This window comes from Candoia aspera, chromosome 1, assembly GCF_035149785.1.
Source record: "Candoia aspera isolate rCanAsp1 chromosome 1, rCanAsp1.hap2, whole genome shotgun sequence".
Taxonomy (NCBI): domain Eukaryota; kingdom Metazoa; phylum Chordata; class Lepidosauria; order Squamata; family Boidae; genus Candoia; species Candoia aspera.
In genome coordinates, this window is record NC_086153.1 from 272,686,344 (window position 1) to 272,708,361 (window position 22,018).

The 22,018-nt window shown below is 40.5% G+C and overlaps 1 protein-coding gene across 17 annotated transcripts in view; it reads left to right on the forward strand.

The window, feature by feature from the left end:
• The window catches only part of MADD (MAP kinase activating death domain), a 112,811-nt gene that overhangs the window by 16,265 nt on the left and 74,528 nt on the right, over nt 1-22,018 (forward strand). For 13 of the 17 annotated variants that reach the window (XM_063289709.1, XM_063289712.1, XM_063289710.1 and 10 more), the window contains exons 2-9: nt 2,641-2,810; nt 5,525-6,139; nt 8,279-8,582; nt 8,878-9,009; nt 9,734-9,847; nt 10,430-10,510; nt 13,120-13,176; nt 20,839-21,017. In XM_063289709.1, coding sequence (XP_063145779.1) covers nt 2,749-2,810; nt 5,525-6,139; nt 8,279-8,582; nt 8,878-9,009; nt 9,734-9,847; nt 10,430-10,510; nt 13,120-13,176; nt 20,839-21,017 — 1,544 coding nt within the window. In that variant the 5' untranslated portion in view covers nt 2,641-2,748. The remainder of the gene's footprint in view (nt 1-2,640; nt 2,811-5,524; nt 6,140-8,278; nt 8,583-8,877; nt 9,010-9,733; nt 9,848-10,429; nt 10,511-13,119; nt 13,177-20,838; nt 21,018-22,018) is intronic. The other 4 variants (XM_063289719.1, XM_063289721.1, XM_063289725.1 and 1 more) reach the window with 1 other exon arrangement.

Sequence of the window (22,018 nt, forward strand, 5' to 3'; positions counted from 1 at the left end):
TACACAGGGCAGTACAGTATATCAACGGACTGAATGGAGAATCAGAGAATCAGTGAGTGCTTAAAGGCTATCTAAATGTGATTGTGCCTTCCAATTCAAAAAGCATCTGAATATCCTAAAGCCTATGTTATTTTGTCCTTGTGACTAGAGCACCCTGTATCATCTTAGGATTTGATAGAAATTCAGTGCAAAACACCATTAAAGGTTTTTAAAATTCCTTTATTAAGAAGCATATTAAAATGAGAAGCACTATTTGTTTTATTTTCTTAGCTTTGTTTGCTTTTTAAATTAATTGCATTGCATTCCACTGTGATCCTCTTTCCTCCTAAGCTTGGCTGATAAGCTGTTTAAACTGTGATTTGAGAACATTTATTTCTTTCCCAGCCTGGCTATTCTAAATATACATATTTGCATATTATGATGCAAGCTTAAAGAAGCTAAAGGAGGACTTACAGAGATTGGTGACAATTTTTTTTTCTTAGTTTTGTAGGCAGCTGGCTTTTTTCTGGTTGGTAAAATCTTTGATCTTCTTTTATTCTCTCACCATCTCCATTGAAAGCTTTCTGTGTTGTGTAGACAAATCTCTATGGCTCCTTGTGCTCTTCTGGTCTTCAGCACTATTCTCCAAATCATGCCCAGCTCATATATGATTTCCTCAAACCAACAATAATTTTTCAGTAGCATAATACTGCCCAGTCTATCAACCAGCCTTCCTAAACAGTTGTTTTTAATTAGTCAATACTGTCTAGATCCATTTAATTGCCAGCCATTACAGTACTTCCATTTCTCCCACTCCTCTCTTCAGAGTCCTCTCTGATGACATTTTAAGACCCCATGCCTAAACCTAGTTCGTCTGCATCCATTCCAAGCCTAATGAGAGTATGCATTTAAATATTCTTGGCTAGACACCTTTCTCTATTTAGGAAGTTGACTGTATTTCTCCTCCTTGCCCTCTCCCTTTTCCTTTCGATGCACAGTGAAGCTTAATATTATCATTATTAATTATTGATATTGTTCTTTCTCCTAGAGAAACCCAAACCAGTATCCCCTTCAGTAAGAACAATTTGGTAAAACAATAAATAATAAAATCACCTATAAAAATTAAAACAAAGATTAAACAAAACAAAATTTAAAACAGAGCCTAGTCCTGGAACAGTTTTTACCTTGCAAATCTCCAGGGGATTAATTCTCTTTCAAAATATTTAAAACTAGAAAGTGTAGGAGATGTGTGTACCTTATACCCAAGTATTTATGCATATTTAACTAGTAAAATATTAGGTTTAATATTAGGTGAAACTGACATCTACTGCTAGGTGTGAGTCAGGAAGACTTGTGCAGCAGTTTCTTAATGTTTGAATTACTTTCGGTTTTCCAAAAAAGGGCAAGGAAGAAGACTTTGGAGCAATATGATTAAATATTTTGCTGTTGTTTTGTTTATAATATAATTTTCCATGCCTCCCTCCTGTTTTTTCCTTTTCTTTTAAAATTATTGTCATCATTGATTTTGAAGTTTTATTATATTAATACTGTTTTATGTCTCTGTATTTTTCTTCTGTATATTATTTTAGCATTGTAAAATTAATTAAAAAGGAAACTATGCAAACTATGAGCACAAAAATACTGAACATTAAAAAATTATAATGCTTACAATTTTAACAAGTTATAAGAACATTTTTAGCTGAAGTTTGTAATGCAGTGAAGTAAGCCAACTATGTGTATGTTACTATTCAACAACTAGGTTGGGTACATTTTCATCACAGTTTATTTAAGAATATAAGCATGATTAATATCATTGGAGTTCTATCTATCCCAGTTTTCAGCAATGTCCTAGCAGATATTTTCAGAAGGTTTTGTCAATGTAGGCCCCTCATGTCAGAAATTCACAATGCTCTAGGATGCTTTCCAGACACAAAATACACATTGTCATGAATGGTTACCACAAGAGACGTTTCAGCCCCTTAAGTCCTTTTAAAATACAAAGGCAGAAGGAAGAAGCAGCTGTGAACCCAGTATTAGAGATTTAAATTCATCAGGAGCGCTTGTTGGATGATGTCCTCCTGAACATAAGCAGAATGCTGAAATAATTCCTTTTGTGTCTTAAACGCAGAGACTCATTTAACTAAAAATAAGCCAGGTGAGACTCAGACACATAGGTCAGATTGTGAAGATACAGATAAGGTCAACTTGTGAACACCCTTCCCCTTATGTATCTTTTGCCATTTGCTACAGAAGTCAAAATAGGCTTGTCAGGCAAAGAGATGAGGAAATCTCCAATGCCAAGCCTAGAAAAAGCGTGGGACTAAGATTGCACCATATAACCTCTGATTAAAGTTTGGACTTTTCAGAAATTTGGGGAATATCCAGATAATTGAGAAGAGGAAGCCTCTGTTTTCAAGGGAATTCTACTTCTAAAGTAAAGGAATTATCAAATGAACCAGTTTTCAATCTTGGATATAGTTCTTCCTGTTATATTTACCAAATAGACATAAAAGAGGTGGGGAAACTCTTGAATACATTATTTTCCTTATGTCAGGTTGATGCTGTCATATCTGTCCTATTACTCAGATTGCTACTTATTATCAAGTCATCACCAATGATGGATGCGGATTTAATCTTGAATTGAATATTTCTTATTTGTAGGTTCATGTTGCAATTTCCAGAGGCTTTCTCTTTAGAGCGCTTACTGGATGTTAGATGGACCAACGACAGAGGAATTCATTGAAATGACATAGTGAAGGAAGCGAGACCATGGTGCAAAAGAAGAGGAACTGTCCTCGCTTACTTGATTACCTTGTGATTATTGGAGCCAGGTATAGTGACAACAACCTAGATATAACTTGCTTAGGATAAATATATTCATATTATCATGATGGACTGATAAAGGGGTATGTTGTTGTTGTTAGTTGCCATCGAGTCGTTTACAACTCATGGCGACCCTATGTATAACAGAACGAAATGCTGTTCGGTCTTGCACCATATGCCTGACTGTTCCAAAGTTTGCATCCATTGTTGCGGTAGTTGTATCAATCCATCGCATTGAAGGTCTTCCTCTTTTGCACTGGCCCTCGACTTTACCAAACATGATGTCCTTTTCAAGCGATCGGTCTTTCCTGACGATGTGTCCAAAGTATGAGAGTCTAAGCCTAGTTATCTTCACTTCTAGGGAACATTCTGGTTGTATTTGTCCTAACAAGCAGGAACCACGCCGAGACGAGGAATAGGTCTCTAGTGCTTTATTACTGCTACATTAGACAGAAAATCCTAACAAACTGAAGAAGCGTGAGAAAACCCATACAGATAAACCCCAAAAGTCAAGTCGGGTCTGTTCTGTGTCTCTTTGAATGACAGCTCAAATTCTCGCTACTACGCATGCATTTTCCCCCCTGGCTAGGGGCCCCTTCCTGCTCACCGTCAGTGCTCATGACTGATTTGTTTGTTCTTCTGGCAGTCCATGGTATTTTCAATAATCTTTGCCAACACCACAGTTTGAATGCATCAATTCTTCTATCTTCCTTTTTTAATGTCCAACTTTCACAGGCATATGTGGCAATTGAGAAGACCATGGCGTGAGTCAGATGCACCTTTGTTTTTAAACTGACATCATTACTTCTGAAAACTTTAAAGAGGTATAGAAAATAGTAAATGGCTGCTACCATTGATCACCAGCCCAAAGAAAGGTGGGAGGGGGAACAACATATATGTTTACTAATGAGCATCTCTACAAAGTATCCAAAATAACAGGCAACTCCTATAGTATCATATATGCACACACTACACTGAATAATGAAGAGTGCCTGATGCAGGTGTCCCATACCTCAGTTGCCTCCCACATATGTCTGCAAGCTTTGGATATTGCTTGACATTTAATTATTAAAAGCCAACTTGATGTGAATGCTTAGTATACCAAGATATCTGCATTTCTTCTGATTAAAACATGAACAATCTGGAGAATCTGGAGAAACATCATTATAAACAACCTGTAGATATTGTAATATGGCCTTTGAACTTCTTAAAGCACTTGATTACTAAAAAGTAACCAATGCAACCTACACTTGGGAATAAGAATTAAATAAGATTATTTAAGAAAGGGAAAAGATGCATGTCACACATTTGTGAGTTACTGTGGAATCTATGATCACAAACAAGAAGAAAAGGTGTGGGGGAAAGGTACTCTACAAGCGCATTTCTCCTTTTAATACCTGCATTTGCAACAATAGCAATGTGCAATACCATATAGCCCAACTGTTGTGATATAAACTTTTATCTACCTACCATACAGGAAAAGTAATATTGAATCTGTTTCTCTATCTTGTGGTGGAGAAAAGGGAGTGGGTGTTTTAGGGAAGAAAAATGTTTGGCAGTAAGATCACCCACATTCCATCTGTCCTTCTTTCATTGCTGATGGAAGCCTCCAACAGTTGCTTTTCACAAAAAAAACAAGCAGAGCTAGGAATTTACATAGTTTTGTAACATGTAGCTTGCTCCTTAATTAAATCTTTGTATACTTTTTAGCAGGACTTTTGTAATTGGTGTTACTATTTGCTGTATTTTATTTATTTATTTGTTCTAATTTAGACACTGCCCAACTCCAGCTGACTGGACAACTCACAATATAAACTATCATAAAAATCCCAAACAAAACAAGATGGAATCTGGCCATTCTATACAGCATTACAAAAAATAAACAAAAACACAACCAACAAGGCGCCCCATCCATCTCAAACCAAGGCATGGGGGAACCACCAGGTCTTCAAGGTTTTATGGAAAGCCAATGAGATGCATTCAACTTATATTGCAATTCTAGTTAGTTGTTCAATTACTATTTGAAATTTATAATCTATATGGCTAGTGATTTAAATACTTTTCCAAGCAATTACTGTGGTATAGTTAAAAGCTTACATTGTGAGTTTTGGCTTCTTTGATTTGAATTTCAGTTTAGCTATTGATTCACTTAACTGATTTATGCATAATTCTCTTCTACTGAAAGTTGTCCTTTCCCATCCTGACTCTCTTATATTGAGGTAAAAATAATGTCCATCTTCTTAAAATTTGATGGAGACCTCTAATGCAAAAAAACTGGTTATTTCACACTTTCAAGTCTCCCTATCGCCTCTTTTTGCTTGGTGTAGAAAGGGACCTGTTTCGTTATTGATCATAAATTTATTTCTTGTGCTAATCTTCCTAATTTTCCATTTATGTTCTGCAGTCAACTATTATCCTTACATCCAATTTTTTTTAGTCATTATGGTGTCATCAGTATACAAGTCATGAGTGTATATTTTGGCTATTCTGTCCAAACTTCTCAGGATCCATAAACTGTCTTTGACATATTGCTGGTCAGGAAGATTACTCATTCCTCTTCCTTTTGCAACCCAAGGATAGACTTATGGTACCTGCAATCCCCATTTACAGAGAAAAACCCTATGGTATTTGTGGTATTTCCATTGGAAAGATTTGTATCAGTGTGACATTTCTACCTCAGTAATATATATATTTCAGTAATTTTATATTTGTATCTCTGTAGGCAACCAAGTAGTGATAGTGTGGCACAGACTCCTGAACTACTGCGCCGTTATCCCCTAGAAGACCACACTGATTTCCCCCTTCCTCCAGATGTTGTCTTTTTCTGCCAGCCGGAAGGATGTTTAAGCGTGCGGCAGAAGCGGATGAGCTTGCGAGATGATACTTCCTTTGTCTTCACGCTCACAGATAAAGATACAGGCATCACCCGCTATGGGATATGCGTTAACTTCTATCGGTCCTTCCAGAAGCGTATTTCCAAGGAGAAGGGTGAAGGCAGTGGTGGACAACGCATCCGAGATGGACAGAAGGCACCCAAATCTGGGGATACTTCTACTGTACAAGAAGAAAGGGCTAGTGACAGTTTAGAGAGTAGTGACTCTCTGCAGCCACAGAGCACAGAGTCTGTTCCTGATACAAATCGATCACCTCGGAGTAAATCATCAGCAAAAGGCACTCATCGTTCTCGTAACAGTACCCTGACCTCACTCTGCATTCTTAGTCACTATCCCTTTTTTTCTACCTTTCGTGAATGTCTGTACACTCTGAAGAAGCTAGTGGACTGCTGCAGTGAGAGACTTTTAGGCAAGAAGCTGGCAATCCCTCGAGGAGTGCAGAGGTATAGACGGAGATGGAGTGGGGTTTTTTTCCTGATTCCAAATCTAAATGATACAAAGGAGTATAAAATCTGCTTCATATAATGGGCCATTTCCCTAACAAAAGAAGGATGTCTTTTCCTTCTCTTTTCATGTGAGAATATGTAGGCTGCCTGAAGGCCACAGAATCTGTGCAGAGAGTTTGTTAGTATAGATGTAAAACTTTTTATACCATGCTGTCTTATTTTCTAGAGACACAGTTTATATTACTTGGATAGTATGCCCAAACTAAAATCTTGGGGGTTTTTTCCTCTCTTTTTCCTCTTTTTGGGGGGCTGAAGGTGTAAATTAACATTAATCAATGATTTAAAAGCCAGATAAGATTGGAAAAAGTGAATTAGCGTTTATGGAAAGAACAACTTAGGTGTAAGAACATAAAATATTTTTTACATGCCTATTTTCTCCTTTCATCACACTTTCCCCCTCATCTGGCTAATCTGCAACCCTCAAAACATTCCACAAGATTCATACACAGCTGAAGGAGTAAAACTTCCCTTTCACAGCCTTCAACCCCCAAAGGATTGTATATAGGGCTATGGGCTAGACAAGAAATCTGAAAAAGACATCAGAGGAGAATGTAATGGCAAACCATTTCCATATTGTCGCCAGGAAAGCAACATAGATACAGTATATGTATAGAGTTGCCAGGAGTCAAGCTCACATGGGGGAGACTTTATCCATGGTCTAGGTAGCTTTCAAATATTTCAGACTAAAAAACTTTTCAAGGTTTTAGAAGTCAAAACCAGCCCCTTGAATTGGGCTTGGACACAAAGTGGCAGCCATTGAAGCTATATAGAATTGTGTGTCATGTTCTGACTTTCTAACTCCTACAGAGACTGGAATGGTGAAATTCTGTGTCTGTTTATTAAGAGATTCTGGCATTCGAATGCAAAGCTAGACATGAGAATTTTTGTGATTCCCTAAAAATGTTCTGCTCTTAGAAACTTGATCTCTTTAAGATACATGAACACCATGTCAAAAATTTATGGATGCTACAGTATTCTATTCTTTCCTTCTGTGAGTTTTGATAATACTATAAGGAAGATATGCAAAGATAATATAGGCCAAAAATAATAGAAGCATGAATGGAAGCCTTTTCAAGGAAGTTAAGGGAAAATACATTAAGTTAGTACATACAAACATACAATATTGAGAAGTATTATTTTGGACACTGATTTCTATGTTGAGTGTGTCATAATGGTTCTTTAATCCTACTTTGGATTTTAGTAAAATAATACTGCTTTGTGCTTTTCAGATGCACTTTCTATATGCTGAGGAATAATGTGTTACTTAAAATGTATTTTTAAAATATAATTGGGTGTTATTTTTCTAAAGTACTCTGAATGCTGTAATAGTTCCTGCAGTACTGAGTCTGTGAAACCTGGTAGATTCCAGGAGTGACGTCAAAGTATCTTACTAGTTTGAGCCTTGATTGCTTTCAACTGGTGACATCAGTGTAACAAGAAATATGACATATATTACAAGAGAACTATTTATTTATTTATAATTAGCTTATAATTTTGATTTATAAGGCTGCTCAATTAATCAATGACTGAATTTTTTAAAAGCTTATAGAATTATATTTCTAGAACGTTAGTAGTATGCCATTTTAGCCCTGCTGTCTGTCATTTCATAGTCTGAAAACTAAGATCAGGAGAATATAATACATACAATTTCAGATGTATACTCTGAAGTCTGACCTGTGTTCCATGGCCTTCCCCACCAACAACCGTGTGTATAATCATTGCATGCCACAATTGCATGCAATTGATAAAATGGATTCTACATTATAAACAATTATTCTATCATTGCTTCTTATATAATATTCTTTTAGGTTTAGTGTGATGTATGAACCTGCCCGCTATGGCTCAATGTTATATATGCACCATGGCATGATGACTTGTTCAGAAAACCATGGTTGGTATCTTGATTTAGTATTATGTGTGTATGCAGCCTTCAATGTAAGTTTTTTAAAGTGTTAAAAAGTGTCTTCTGAGTCTTCATTGTTTTTTTTCAGAACCATGCCATAGCCTAATACCTTTTGCAGGATTCTCAGTAGTTCTATTAAATGTAGATGTACTAATCTTGTTATTTTTATACAGGGACACCATGTGGCGGATTTTCACAGGCTCACTTCTTGTGGAGGAAAAATCTAGTGCTTTGCTGCATGATTTGCGTGAAACTGAGGCTTGGATTTATCGGCTCCTTCGCTCACCTGTGCCAGTTGCTGGCCAGAAGCGTGTGGACGTGGAAGTCTTACCTCACGAAGTGCAGCCAGCCTTGACATTTGCCCTCCCTGACCCTTCCCGCTTCTCTCTGGTGGATTTTCCTTTGCATTTGCCCTTGGAGCTCTTAGGTGTGGATGCATGTTTGCAAGTGCTGTCCTGCATTCTTCTGGAACATAAGGTGAGAAGATAACGAGGCAGATTCATTGTGGATAATTTGACAGTCAGAACTGCATTGCCTTTCCACAACATTTCAGTGGTGCCTTAACATGGAAGATTACGTATATTTGTCACAATAAATCATTTCCTATTGTTGTACTAGAAGGGATAAAGGTTCTCCTTCATAATTGCATCTTTCTGTGCAAAAAAGTATTTGATTGAAGAAGCAACACTGGGATGAAAACAACTGAGTAGTATATAAGAAAATTTAGAACATTGTTTTATGGTTGTGTTAATGCAATTTTGTTTGGGTTCAGGTAGTACTACAGTCTCGAGACTATAATGCTCTGTCCATGTCTGTGATGGCATTTGTGGCTATGATCTACCCGTTGGAGTACATGTTCCCAGTGATTCCTCTCCTTCCTACCTGCATGGCTTCTGCAGAACAGGTATATCAATGTTTCTGTGAGGGGAGTCTTGCCTTGGCTCAACTAAAGGCTTTTCTTACAGCCAATATGTATATCTGTTTTTTTCAGTGTATTTATTGACCTGTTACCGAAACCTTCCGTTTATTCTTTACTTGCCCTTGGTGAGAATGAAGAATGCTTACATTGTTCTTTTTTTAAAAAAGTCTAAATTCTTTCCTTCTACACATTCTTCTATATAGATCGCTTTAAAATAAGCTGAGTTTTACATTTGATTTAATGATAACCTAAAAAAACCGATGTGTGCCTTTGAGCCAGTATTGATTCCTGGCAACTGCCTGGACTAGTCCCTGCAGTTTTCTTGGCAAGGTTTTCAAAGTGGTTTGCCATTGCCTTTTGGCTAGGGCTGAGAGAGAGTGACTGATCCGAAGGCACCCGCCCAGCTTTTTGCCCAAGACAGGATGGGAACTCAGTCTCCTGGTTTCTATCTAGGTGCCTTAACCTGCACCAAACTAGCTCTCAAAACCAATATTACTTTGATCATTTCCAAACATCTTTTCTACCCTATGCAATCTAAGTTTAAGGAGTCCCCCAACTGTTTAATTGTCTTCTCAGCTTTCAGTTATGTTTGCATCTGTTAAATGTTCTTCCAAAATATATTTTGTACATTAGTATCTAGCCCTTGCATGGGATGTACAGTTTTATTCTCATCTGAATTACTTCTATTAATATTTTCTGCCCAATGCAGCTACTTCTAGCCCCAACACCTTATATTATTGGAGTGCCAGCAAGCTTCTTCCTTTATAAATTAGACTTTAAAATGCCAGATGATGTATGGCTGGTGGATCTGGACACCAACAAGGTAAGTAGCTCCTATTTATATGGTAAATGATAAATGTAATTTAGAGGAGTATTTAGGGGTATTATTATGATTTTTCTAATTCCACATCGTTTTTACTAACACAGGATGCCTGTTCCCTCCTGCTTCTAAAACATCTTAATTTCCCTGATCGCTAACATTTAATGGGTTATTTTGCTCTCCTTGTCACAATAGTTTGGAGCACCTAGCTGATATTAGCCAATCTTAAAACTGGGCTTTTACTTCTACTTTCTTTTGGCTTGGCTTTGTGGAGTGCCTGATCTGTTGTTTAACATTTTAGGATATCTATTCAATTTTTCAGAGATTTATTTGCCCTTGGAAAGAATACTTTAAACATTGTAGACTAATGAGATGTAATTAGGTTGGATTTTTTAATTATCAGACTAGAAAGTAACTAATTTGCTTGACAGTTCTGAATTCATTTTATAGCAGGCAATTGGAAAGTTTAGATTCAGTAAACAGATACCTGTGCACTGGTTGTTAACTGAGCTTGTTTCCATGGTATCATAAAGTCCACTTAGGGCTTTTTCTTGGTGCAATATTATTTTTAAATTTTGATTTCAGGTCATTGTTCCTACAAATGCCGAATTACTGCCTGCTTTGCCAGAACCAGAAGTTTTAGAACTGAAAAAGCATCTGAAGCAGGTAAGCTAATATACTGGTGAGTATGGTTAAGAGGAGTTTTAAAGCTAAGAAGATGAGAGTATTGGGACAGCAGATATTTAGACCAAAGCTTAAGAGGTCCAAACTCAAAGTTGGTCATCATTCCACAATCATTATATCAGCATTTGTGAGGGAAAATCTCTATGAGCATCAGAGGTGTATTTTGGAGAAAATTGAAATGTATTGCTATTGTATCAGAACAAGGAGACTCTGGCTATTTATTGAGGCTCTTTGTAGTCTCTGATCCCTAAATGAATAGTTACTTCAGAAAATAGCTTATCTTGAAGAGATACTGGAATGTAGAAAATGTAATTAAAGGAGGATGTGAGAAGCCCTAGTTCTTACTAGGTTTGAAACAAACATCCTATGTAATAGTTTTCTTCCCTCTTTTTAACTTCTCCTAATTTTCATAAAATAGAAATTGCCTCTCCCCCCACCAAGAATCAGTTTATGTTCTGTATTGCTTATTTCATGAAGGTATACATTTTTTTGTTGTTGTGAATTATGTTCTTGATGTATACTGTGCTTCTTTTGAAGTCAGAATATGTGGGATTTTGAAGAGAGAAAAACAACAAGGAAGGCTTTGGATCAGGACTGAGAGTAGTCACTTGTAGCATGTAACAATCCCCCTCCCCCTCCTCCTTCTCAGAATTAGGTTGGTCAGCTGTAAAACATTTTGTGAGCTAGTAATGACTTTTTTTCCAGTGCTATACTGGATTGTTTTTGGATGAGAGAAAAGCTTTTATATAGTTGAAAAAGGGCTGCATGTCCAAAACACATTGGGTTACCACCATAAAATTTTGTTAAGACAGTAAAACAACCTCTGCTTTTTTCAGTTTGTCCAATTTCTGCTCATCACCTGTCCCTTTTGCTGTTCTCTTGTATTAGATTAATTTCCTCACATATTTAAAGAGCAAGCTGATGGATATTTATTTACTTACTTATATAATTGGTTTATGATGGAGTTTCTATTAACCTTAGATAAGATACAAGCTTCAGAGTGAAAATTTGTATCCTAGAAAGGTATAGTATACGGAACAGAAATGAAAATCATGCTCAAGCATAATGTTAAACCACAATTGATCCTCAGGCCAACCTTGGAAGCATCTTCCATTTTAGATTAACTGCAGTTCAGCTTGTTACTCATATTCAAACTGTGTTTAATATTAATCATGGTTAGTTGAAAGAAGCCAAATTTATAAAGTATGGATTAAATGTGGCTTATTTTAACTAACCATAGTTAAGATTAACCACAATTTGGATTTTGGCAGCATTAGCACTTAACTATAGTTTAGTATTGTACCTATATAGGCCCTAATCAGTCATATATGGTGATACCAAATTTAATTTATTTATTGAGGCTTGGAGTTTTATGTGAGATCCATCATACACATGACAATCTTGATGTGGTCATGAAGCTTTGAAATCATCTTGAATTGCTGTTGTTGAATTGTTACCAATGTGTATGCTTCAAACTGGATGTGGTTTATCACATCCTTACTCAACCTTCATTTTGATAAGTTGCATCTGACATGTGTCAAACTCTGGAGCATTCATATCATTCAGAACCACATTAAAGGCTTTGCCACTCTGTTTAAAATGGTTTTATACATCCAGTTTTGACTTTTACAACTGCACAAAGCTCATTCTTTTGTTCTTACACTTCCCATTCATTGTATCCCTTAAACCTTTTGATTTTAATTTGACTTGTTTTCCCCTTGTACATCATTAATGTTCTGTTTCTATTCACATAGCTGCCAATGAAATCCATATTTTCAAGTTCTTTTATTTCATAATAGGGGGTTTATGTCTTCTCTTTTTCTCTTTCTCATTCCTCCTTTTCTTGTTCCTTTTTGCATGTTGCATGCAATATACTGTTTGTGTGTGTATATGTATATGTATGTAGGTAAAGTGTTAACAGCAGCAGTTCAAAAGCTGCTGCTTCTGTCTCTCAAAGAAGAGCAGGACTATATTTAACAGACTGTGATTCCCTGTGTAAACTATTGCAACAAACCATCAACAGGCAGTAGAATCTGCAATCACTCTTTCTGATCTGTTTGGATTTCTGTCTCCACAGTTTAAGGGGCTATTCAGCAACATTCCCACACATCTGAACAATATGAATAGAATAAAAATGTGTGTTTTCTTCCAGCAGATAGAAAATACAAAACCTTATTTTTACAGAACAAGGCAAGAAAAAATGACTACCATGCAGCATTTTATGATGGTAGTGAATCTAGGGAACAATCTTAAGCATGTGTGAATACTTATGTAAAATACTTACAAGCTTTTTACAGTCCATTCACAGCAGTCACAACATCAGATCTTAGTGTATTGTTATAAATATGTGTGGTGCATTCAACTTAGTAGCATTCAGTATTTTTTTAAGGTAAAATGTTTGCAAACAGGTGTATGGGAGTAAAGCAGCCTGGCCTCCTTCAAGAACTGTGCTTTTCCCTTTTTATTTCCCTTCTCATCTGTGGTATTAGTAGTAATAGACTTTTCTCCATCTGTCTCTATGTTGTCATGTGTTCGTCTTTGGCTCTGATTGTCCGCTGATGTTGTCATGTGATCTTCCATCTTGCCTCCAGTGTCTGATTAGCATGACTGCAATCACTCAGCAACAGCTGCTCACGCCTGAAAAAAAGGTGTCTTTATTTTACCTTTTTCTCCCTCACATTTCCATTGGATAATTTTTTGTTTGTCTGTTTTCATGTATTGGCTTTTGTAAAGAAAGGGAATTTTAGCAGCAGACATCAGTAGAAGATGATGAACTACAGTAAAAAGGAAAGATAATAAAAGACGAAAATCACATGGCTTGTGGGTAGACCACACCCAAAGAAGCTGAAGTTGAGAAAAGTTTAGTGTACAATCCATGAAACTAAAATGTTAGGTTTTTTTGTGTGTTCAATGTGATATAGCAAGATAACAAGATACTAATTTTGTGAATATTACAACTGCCATATGAGGTTTTCAGAAACCAGAAGAGCTGATGAAAACTTAAGTCTTCTAGGAATCTGTCATGTTCGCCGTTTCAATGTCTTTGATGCATCGTAACGTTTCGCATGTCATTAATTGGATGCGTGTTTCATCTTTCTCGGGAGGATGGGAACGGTTATCTTTTGGCTTTGCTTTGGAATGTATTTCTATTATCTACTGCGCTCAAGGTTACTTTCCCAGGCTAGCAACTCTGACGATTGCTAGCACCTGTGTCGGGCGGGACTGTTGCGAGGGAGGCGGGATACGTTTGCACCAAGGGTTTAAGTTTGTATTTGGCGCGCTTTTGCTCATTCTCAGCTTTCTCTGTATCTGCCTTTAGTACTCTAAATAAATCAGATTTCATTTAGCAGCCTCTTGTGAGTCTGAGTATTTGGGGCTAGGGCAACCATTACTTAAAGCTGAGAATCTAAGTTCCTAACTCCGCTGGCCCCTGTCCAGGAAAGACAAGCGTCTAACCCTGTGAGGGAGAGAGCCCGCGATGACTGAACCCGACATCATGATGATGGAGGAAGGGGAACCGGACTCGACCGTGAGGCAGTCCGGCCGACCATCCCAAGGTGGGGAGCTGTCAGCCATCCGAGAGGAGGCGAGCTCCGAGTCGGAGAGTGAAGCCGGGGGGCTGAAAACGGCCCCAGAGACCACCGTAAATTCTCCGGGCGAGCTGCTCACCTGGGATACGACCCAAGGAGATGCCACGGCAGCGGGGGGTCCCTCCTGGAGGCAGAGATACCCATTGTCCCCCAACGTGGTGCAGGTGCAGCCAACGGAGGGCTCACCCACTCCGGATCGGATCCGAGTGTTGGAGTCCAAAATGGATTCGTTGGAGGCTATATTGAAACAGCTGAGCTTGGATGTGACCTCGTTGCGAGAGGTCCGGGAAGAATCAAGCCAAAGGCATTCAACCCCCTCTTCCCAGGGGCTGTCCCCGGAACGGCGACGGGTGGTGCGGAGGCGCGAAGGGGACCAGTCGGTCCGGATGGAAATCGCAGCATCGCCAGGGCGATCGCCCCGGGGCCCCGTGCCGCCCCAAGCTAGGGGAACACAAGCCGCGGCAGCACCGGTGGTGGGGCGCAGCGCGGCGGGAGGCGGCCTGCGAGACTTCCCTGTCAAGTTTGATGGGGACCCGACCAAACTCTCGTTCTTCCTGACGAACGCGAAAGCCTATATGGAAGAATGGGGGGCGTTTTTCCAATCGGAAAAGGCAAGGATCATCACCATTGCCACCAAACTGAAGGGGAGGGCGGCAGACTGGTATGTCCAGATGTGCCAGTCGGAGGCGCCCGAACTGGACAGTCTCGAGGAGTTCCTCTGGGCGTTGAAGCAACACTTCGAGGACCCCTTAGCAAAGGAGAGAGCAAAGCGAGCCCTGAAGGAACTCAAGCAGGGGTTCAGATCAGTGGCCGATTATGCTTTGGAGTTTAAAGCGCTAGCTGGGAAGGTGGATGACTGGTCCCAAGCCACCATTATCGAGCTCTTCAAGGATGGCTTGAATACAGAGGTGCTGCGCTGGTCCCTGGGGAGGGACGACCCATACACGCTGTATGAGTGGATCCTGCTGGCGGGGAGGGCTGAACATGCCCAGGAGATCTTTGCCCAGCGGAGGACCGCCAAGTCGGGGCGGGAGGTGAAGCCCAGCCGCCCATCGACCACCGGGGGAAAACCGGGACAACGACCCTGGGACGAGGAGCGGGAGAAGCGGTACGCAAAAGGCTTGTGCCTGAGATGTGGTAAGGAGGGGCATAGAGTGGCAGCATGCCCGAAGGCAAAGGTGGAGGAACGGCCCGGAAAACCGCCAGCAAAGTCCCCTGCATTGCCGAGGAAGCAAAAAGCTGCGGTGGCTGAAACCGAGGGAGACGATGTGATGTTCTTCGAAATTGAGGGGGAGACCGAAATCCCGCAGCCGGCGGGAAACGCCAGCCACCTGCTCTAAAGGGCGCCGCTGGGCAGGTGGTAGAGGATGGGCGCGAGCCTCCATCGGTGAGTGGCACTTACCGCATACTCATGGTGAAATTGAAATTGGGCTCCCAATCCAAGACTGTGGAAGTATGGGCCATGATTGATTCGGGGTGTTCCCGCTGTCTTATGCACCCCGACGTGGTGGCGGCTTTGGAGCTCCCCACGTTCCCTTTACAGCGACCCATCGCTTTTACTCAGCTGGATGGGTCCGTGGCAGGGGGCCAACCGGTCACCCATTTTACAGGGCATGTAGCCTTGCAACTGGGCAGTCACCAGGAAAAGCTGTCTTTTGTGGTGGCTCCGGTTGGGGGGCCATTGGTGGTGTTGGGGGTACCCTGGTTGGTGCAGCAAAACCCCCACATAAACTGGGTCTACCGAACTATCACGTTTAGGGATGGGTTTTATCAAGCGGCCGAGGGGAAGGGTGCCCCAGAGGAGATGGTGGGGGTTGCGGCAGCTGCGACTCCGCCTTACCCGGCCTCTCCTCTGGAAGGCTTGCCGGCCGAGTACTGGATGTTTGCTGATGTATTCGGTGAAAAGGAAGCCGATCAGTTGCCCCCCCATCGAAAGACGGACTGTGCCATAGAACTGTTGCCCAACACCCAATTGCCTAAACCAAAAATTTATTCCATGACTCAGAAGGAACTAACTCTGTTGAGGGAATTTGTGGACAAAAACCTGGCGCGCGGATTTATTGAGCCGGCAAATTCACCCGTGGGGGCGCCGGTTCTTTTTCGCCCAAAAAAGGACGGAACATTGAGACTTTGTACGGATTTCCGCGGATTAAATGCCGTCTCAATTTCCAACAAATATCCCTTGCCATTGATAAAGGACATGTTGTCACATCTGGCCAAGGGCAAGATCTTCTCTAAACTGGATTTAAGAGAAGCCTACTATCGTGTACGGATCAAGGAGGGGGATGAGTGGAAAACCGCATTCAATTGCCCGTTGGGAGCTTTCCAGTATAAGGTGTTGCCGTTTGGGTTGGCTGGGGCCCCTGGGGTATTTATGCAATTAATCAATGAGGTTTTGCATGAACATCTGTTCAAAGGTGTACTTGTGTATTTGGATGATGTATTGATTTATACTGAAACCATGAAAGAGCATGTGGCTCTGGTAAAGCAAGTATTGTGTAAACTCAGATCGGCTGAATTGTATGCTAAGCTGTCGAAATGTGCCCTTCATCAGACCCAAATTGACTACTTGGGGTATAGAATTTCTGATAAAGGCATAGAAATGGATCCTGCCAAGGTGCAGGCTATCATGGACTGGGAGAGTCCCCGCACCCGCAGGCAACTTCAAAGTTTCTTGGGGTTCAGCAACTATTACAGATTGTTCATAAGGGGATTCGCTGAGATTGCCTTGCCCCTAACGGAGCTGCTGCGAACCAAAGGGGTGGGAGACACTAGGAGAGTCAAGAATCCCGGAGCGCTGTTGAGGTGGACGCCTGCTTGTCAAACGGCGTTTGAGCGCTTGAAAGCAGCTTTTGTCAAAGAGCCAATTTTACAGCATCCTGATCCCTCCAAGCCGTTTGTTGTACAGGCAGATGCTTCCGATTATTCTATTGGGGCATTGTTGATGCAGAAGGATGAGGCAGGATGCCTCAAGCCCTGTGCCTACTTATCCCGCAAATTCTCTGAGACTGAAAGGCGTTGGCATGTTTGGGAGAAGGAGGCATTTGCAGTAAAAGCTGCATTAGAAGCTTGGCGGCATCTGTTAGAAGGGGCAAATCATCCCTTTGAAGTATGGACTGACCATAAAAACTTGGAGGCTCTTAGTACCCCTCGAAAACTGAGCCCCAAACAAGTTCGTTGGGCTCAATTTTTCAACCGATTCAATTTTCAGTTTAAATTTATTCCAGGGAAAAAGAACTTCTTGGCTGATGCTTTGTCAAGGCAACCTCAGGACTCTGGGGCAGCGCCAGATGTGGTAAGCACCCTATGGACGGCGCCTCAATTGGGCATGCAGGCTGTGACGCGAAGCCAGACGCGCGCGCAGCAGCCGCCCACTACAAGCGCTGTTCAGCCAAGTCCTTTGTCAATTCCCTCCCAGTTGCAACAAAAGTTTCTAAAAGAACTGAAAACGGATACTTGGTTGCTTGCAAATAAAGACAATGTTACTTTTGACAGAGGCTTTGCTTGGAAATCCGACCGCCTCTACGTCCCTGAAAGCCTCAGAAAAGATGTCTTACTCCGTTCACACGATGACAAACTTGCAGGTCACTTCGGGTTTGTAAAAACCTTGCACCTCGTTCGGAGGCAATTCTGGTGGCCCACATTACGTAAAGATGTCAAAGACTACATTTCCTCCTGCACTGTTTGTGCAATGTCCAAGCGCAAGGTGGGCAAGCCCCAAGGACTGCTGCAACCGGTGGCAGCCCCTTCTTCCCCTTGGGAGGAAATCTCCATGGACTTTATTGTCGAGCTCCCGCCCAGCCAACGCAAAACGGTCATTTGGGTGGTCAAAGACTATTTCTCCAAACAGGCTCACTTCATCCCTTGCGTGTCCATTCCGTCGGCCCGTCAATTGGCTCGCCTATTCCTTGTACACGTGTACAGATTACACGGATGTCCCTCCCGCTTAATTTCGGACAGAGGTACACAATTTACCTCGCAATTTTGGCGGGCATTTCTCAAGCTGTTGGGCACGAAACAAGCCCTATCCACGGCTTGGCATCCTCAGACGGACGGGGCCACTGAGGCGCTTAACTCGACTCTAGAACAGTACCTTCGAGCTTTTGTGAATTACCAGCAGGACAATTGGGTAGACCTCCTACCATTTGCTGAAGTGGCTTACAACAATGCAGTGCATCAAAGCACTGGCCAAACCCCCTTTCGGGTAGCCCTGGGTAAAGACTTTGTACCTATCTCTGATCTACCACAACCTCCGGCTGGTGCAGTCACTCCAGATGATTGGACAACACAACTGGCTGACTCCTGGCCAATGATTCAAAAGGCATTGGCAGATGCACAAGCAGATTATAAACTATATGCTGATCGGAAGCGGGCCCCCCAACCGGCATTCCAAGTGGGGGACTCTGTGTACCTTTCAACAAAGTTTATCAAGTCATCCCAACCTTCAAAGAAACTTGCGCCTAAGTTTGTGGGTCCTTTCCCGATTATCGCTCAGATTAACCCTGTGACTTTTAAACTTGACTTGCCTCATAACCTTAAACGCTTACACCCTGTTTTTCATTGCAGCTTACTCAAACCGACTATTCCTTCTGACCGATGGCATCGTCAACCTCCACCTCCCACCCCCATCATGATTGATGGTCAGCAACACTTCGAAGTTAAAGAAATTCTAGACTCTAGACGCCTTCGCAATTCTTTGCAATACTTAGTCCGTTGGAAACATTTCCCTCATCCTGAGTGGGTCGCTGCACCAGATGTGGCTTCCCCTGTTTTGGTAGCCCGCTTCCACTCTGCTTATCCCACAAAACCAGGTCCCTAAGTGTATTTTTAGGAGGGCGGTATGTCATGTTCGCCGTTTCAATGTCTTTGATGCATCGTAACGTTTCGCATGTCATTAATTGGATGCGTGTTTCATCTTTCTCGGGAGGATGGGAACGGTTATCTTTTGGCTTTGCTTTGGAATGTATTTCTATTATCTACTGCGCTCAAGGTTACTTTCCCAGGCTAGCAACTCTGACGATTGCTAGCACCTGTGTCGGGCGGGACTGTTGCGAGGGAGGCGGGATACGTTTGCACCAAGGGTTTAAGTTTGTATTTGGCGCGCTTTTGCTCATTCTCAGCTTTCTCTGTATCTGCCTTTAGTACTCTAAATAAATCAGATTTCATTTAGCAGCCTCTTGTGAGTCTGAGTATTTGGGGCTAGGGCAACCATTACATAATCTAGGCTTCCCTGGCTAACTGTATAGGGGAGAATGCATTAATTCTGCTCCTTTTAAAAGTGCAAAATTGGGATCTCAGAACAAATTGGCTGAGTTAAGAATTCAGAACAAGAAATAACTACCCAGTAATGTTAATCTGTATTAATAATACTAATGTGTATTAATCCAATTAATGCATTTGTATACCATCCTTCATAAAAGCATATTCCAGGTGAGTTTCCAGTACAGTTTAAAATAAAAATTGTAATAAAATATACTTTGATAATACATATTTTTGTATCATAAAATCATTAGTGTTTAAAATTAAAATGTTTTGGAGGGAAAAACTGTTTTAATAAATGCCTAAAAAGGGAACTCTAGTTGAGCTTCTTTACAGAGTGTATTTCTCACCAGATGAAAAGGTCTTTTTGTTGCCACCTGCCTTATATCTGATGGTGTGTGCATTCTAAATGGATATTCTTAGCATTTAGATAGATTGATTTGGAAGTAGATGGTCCAGAGGTACCTGGCACCCATGCTCTAAGGCAGTTTTAAGTTGAAACCGTAAGTTGAATCCAACATTCATATTCAGCATGCAGTTTGTGCCTAAAGTTGTGAGGTTCAAAAGGTGTTGTTAAGATCATACTCTCTTATTAGTACAGTAATTATTGCAGAATAAGTCCTTTTTTAGAGCCAGTTTGATGTGGTGGTTAAGGCACCATGCTAGAACCCGTGAGACCGTAAGTTCTAGTCCTGCTTTAGGCACAAAGTCATTCATTCTCTCTCAGCCTTAGGAAGAAGGTAACGGCAAGTCACTTCTGAAATCTTGGCAAGAAATCTGCAGGGACTAGTTTAGGCGATCGCCAGAAGTCAACACTGACTTGAAGGCACTCCCCACCAAAAGTCCTTTTTAAACAAAACTGTGGAATATAATTTTTGTATTTTAGGACATAACAAGATACTATTGATACAGTTTATTTCACATTTCACATATCTTCTTTCTTAAATAGCTAAGTTAATAAAATAACATATTTCCTAATTTTTTTACAATATGTTTAGAGAGGAATTTAAATCCTAGATTACTTTTTGTTTATTTTCCAAGGCTATTGAGCCTGGAGTATTGTATAGTTTCTTAAATAAATGAATCTCACAGCATTTCATATGTTTTTAAAAAATGGTACTAAGATTTTCTCTTTTTCTCTGAAAATGCTTCAATAGGTGAAAGGGTAAATTTAAAAAATGCAGACAATTTCTGATTAAATTTAATTGATTTTGTGAATATTTTGCATGCAACTTTTTTTTGTATAAGAACATTTACAGTAGTTTGTGTATTTTCCCCTTTTTATTCAAATGTGAGAAAAGATGAACAATTAAGAAGAGGAAGGATCAAGTTTGTTCTTACTTGAGGTCTCATGATCCCAGGGTATCAGAATATTACACTCAGGTTATGATTGCCCATGAAACAAGGCTGAATTAAGAATGCCATTTTTGTTTATTATGTTTGTAATGTATTGCTCTTCAGGCTTTGGCCAGCATGAGTTTGAATACCCAGCCTATTCTTAACCTAGAAAAGTTTCATGAAAGTCAAGAAATCCCACTGCTTCTGGGAAGACCTCAGAATGACCTGCAGTCCACACCGTCCACAGAGTTCAACCCACTGATCTATGGCAATGATGTAGATTCAGTGGATGTGGCCACTAGGTGAGATGAAGCACTGTGTTTTTGCTGAATGTAAATAATAAACTTCCAATTAGGTGGGAAGGTCTGGTGCTCCATTTAACAATAAAAGATAACCAAAATTATATTACCTTCTAATAATATACATATGGTTATCTATGAAAACTTAGGATAAACCTATTGTAACACTGTGTTCTATGAAATGTGGCTACTTTGTAGATACAGGTAGTCCTCAACTTATGACCATTCAAAGTTAACAATGGCCCTGGAAAAAGTGACTTATGACTGGTCCTCACACTTAGGACCATCACAGCGTCCCGGTGGTCATGTGATCAAAATTCAAATGCTTGGCAACTGGCATGTATTTATGATGGTTGCAGCATCGCAGGGTCACGTGATCGCCAGTCGTGACTTCCCAGCTTCCAACAAGCAAAATCAATGGGGAACCTCATGGTTTGCTTAACGACCACCACAAAAATGTCATGAAATCAGGTGCAGTCATGTGATGCCTCACTTAACAACTGCCTCGCTTAACAAATTTTCAGGTCCTTATTGTGGTCGTAAGTCAAGGACTATCTGAATTTGTGATAGCTGTTACAAAATAGGTAACTTCCTTCAGAGCTGCTGTCTTGGTTTAAGATTGTATTTATATACTATATTCTGGGCTCTGCAAAGAAAGTTACAAAATGATACTGACATTGTAGGAGAGCCATGTTAGTCTGTATTAACCAAAAATCAGGAGTCTAGTAGCACTTTTTCAGATTCACAAATCTTATTAAACAACATAATCTTTTGTGAGCTACAGCTCACTTCATAATTTTGTTTTAGAAAAAGTGGGCAATGTCTTGAATGCAGCATGTTAAGGGTAGAAAAATGCTTCTGTTTTGCATGGAGAGCACACCTTCATTTGATGTCTTTTGGACTGGAATCAATTTGGTGATTATTAGAGTGAATAAGTAAACTTATTCCTTTGCTATTTCCTTATTGGAGGTGCAGCAGCATTAGTTTTTTGGTGATACATGAAT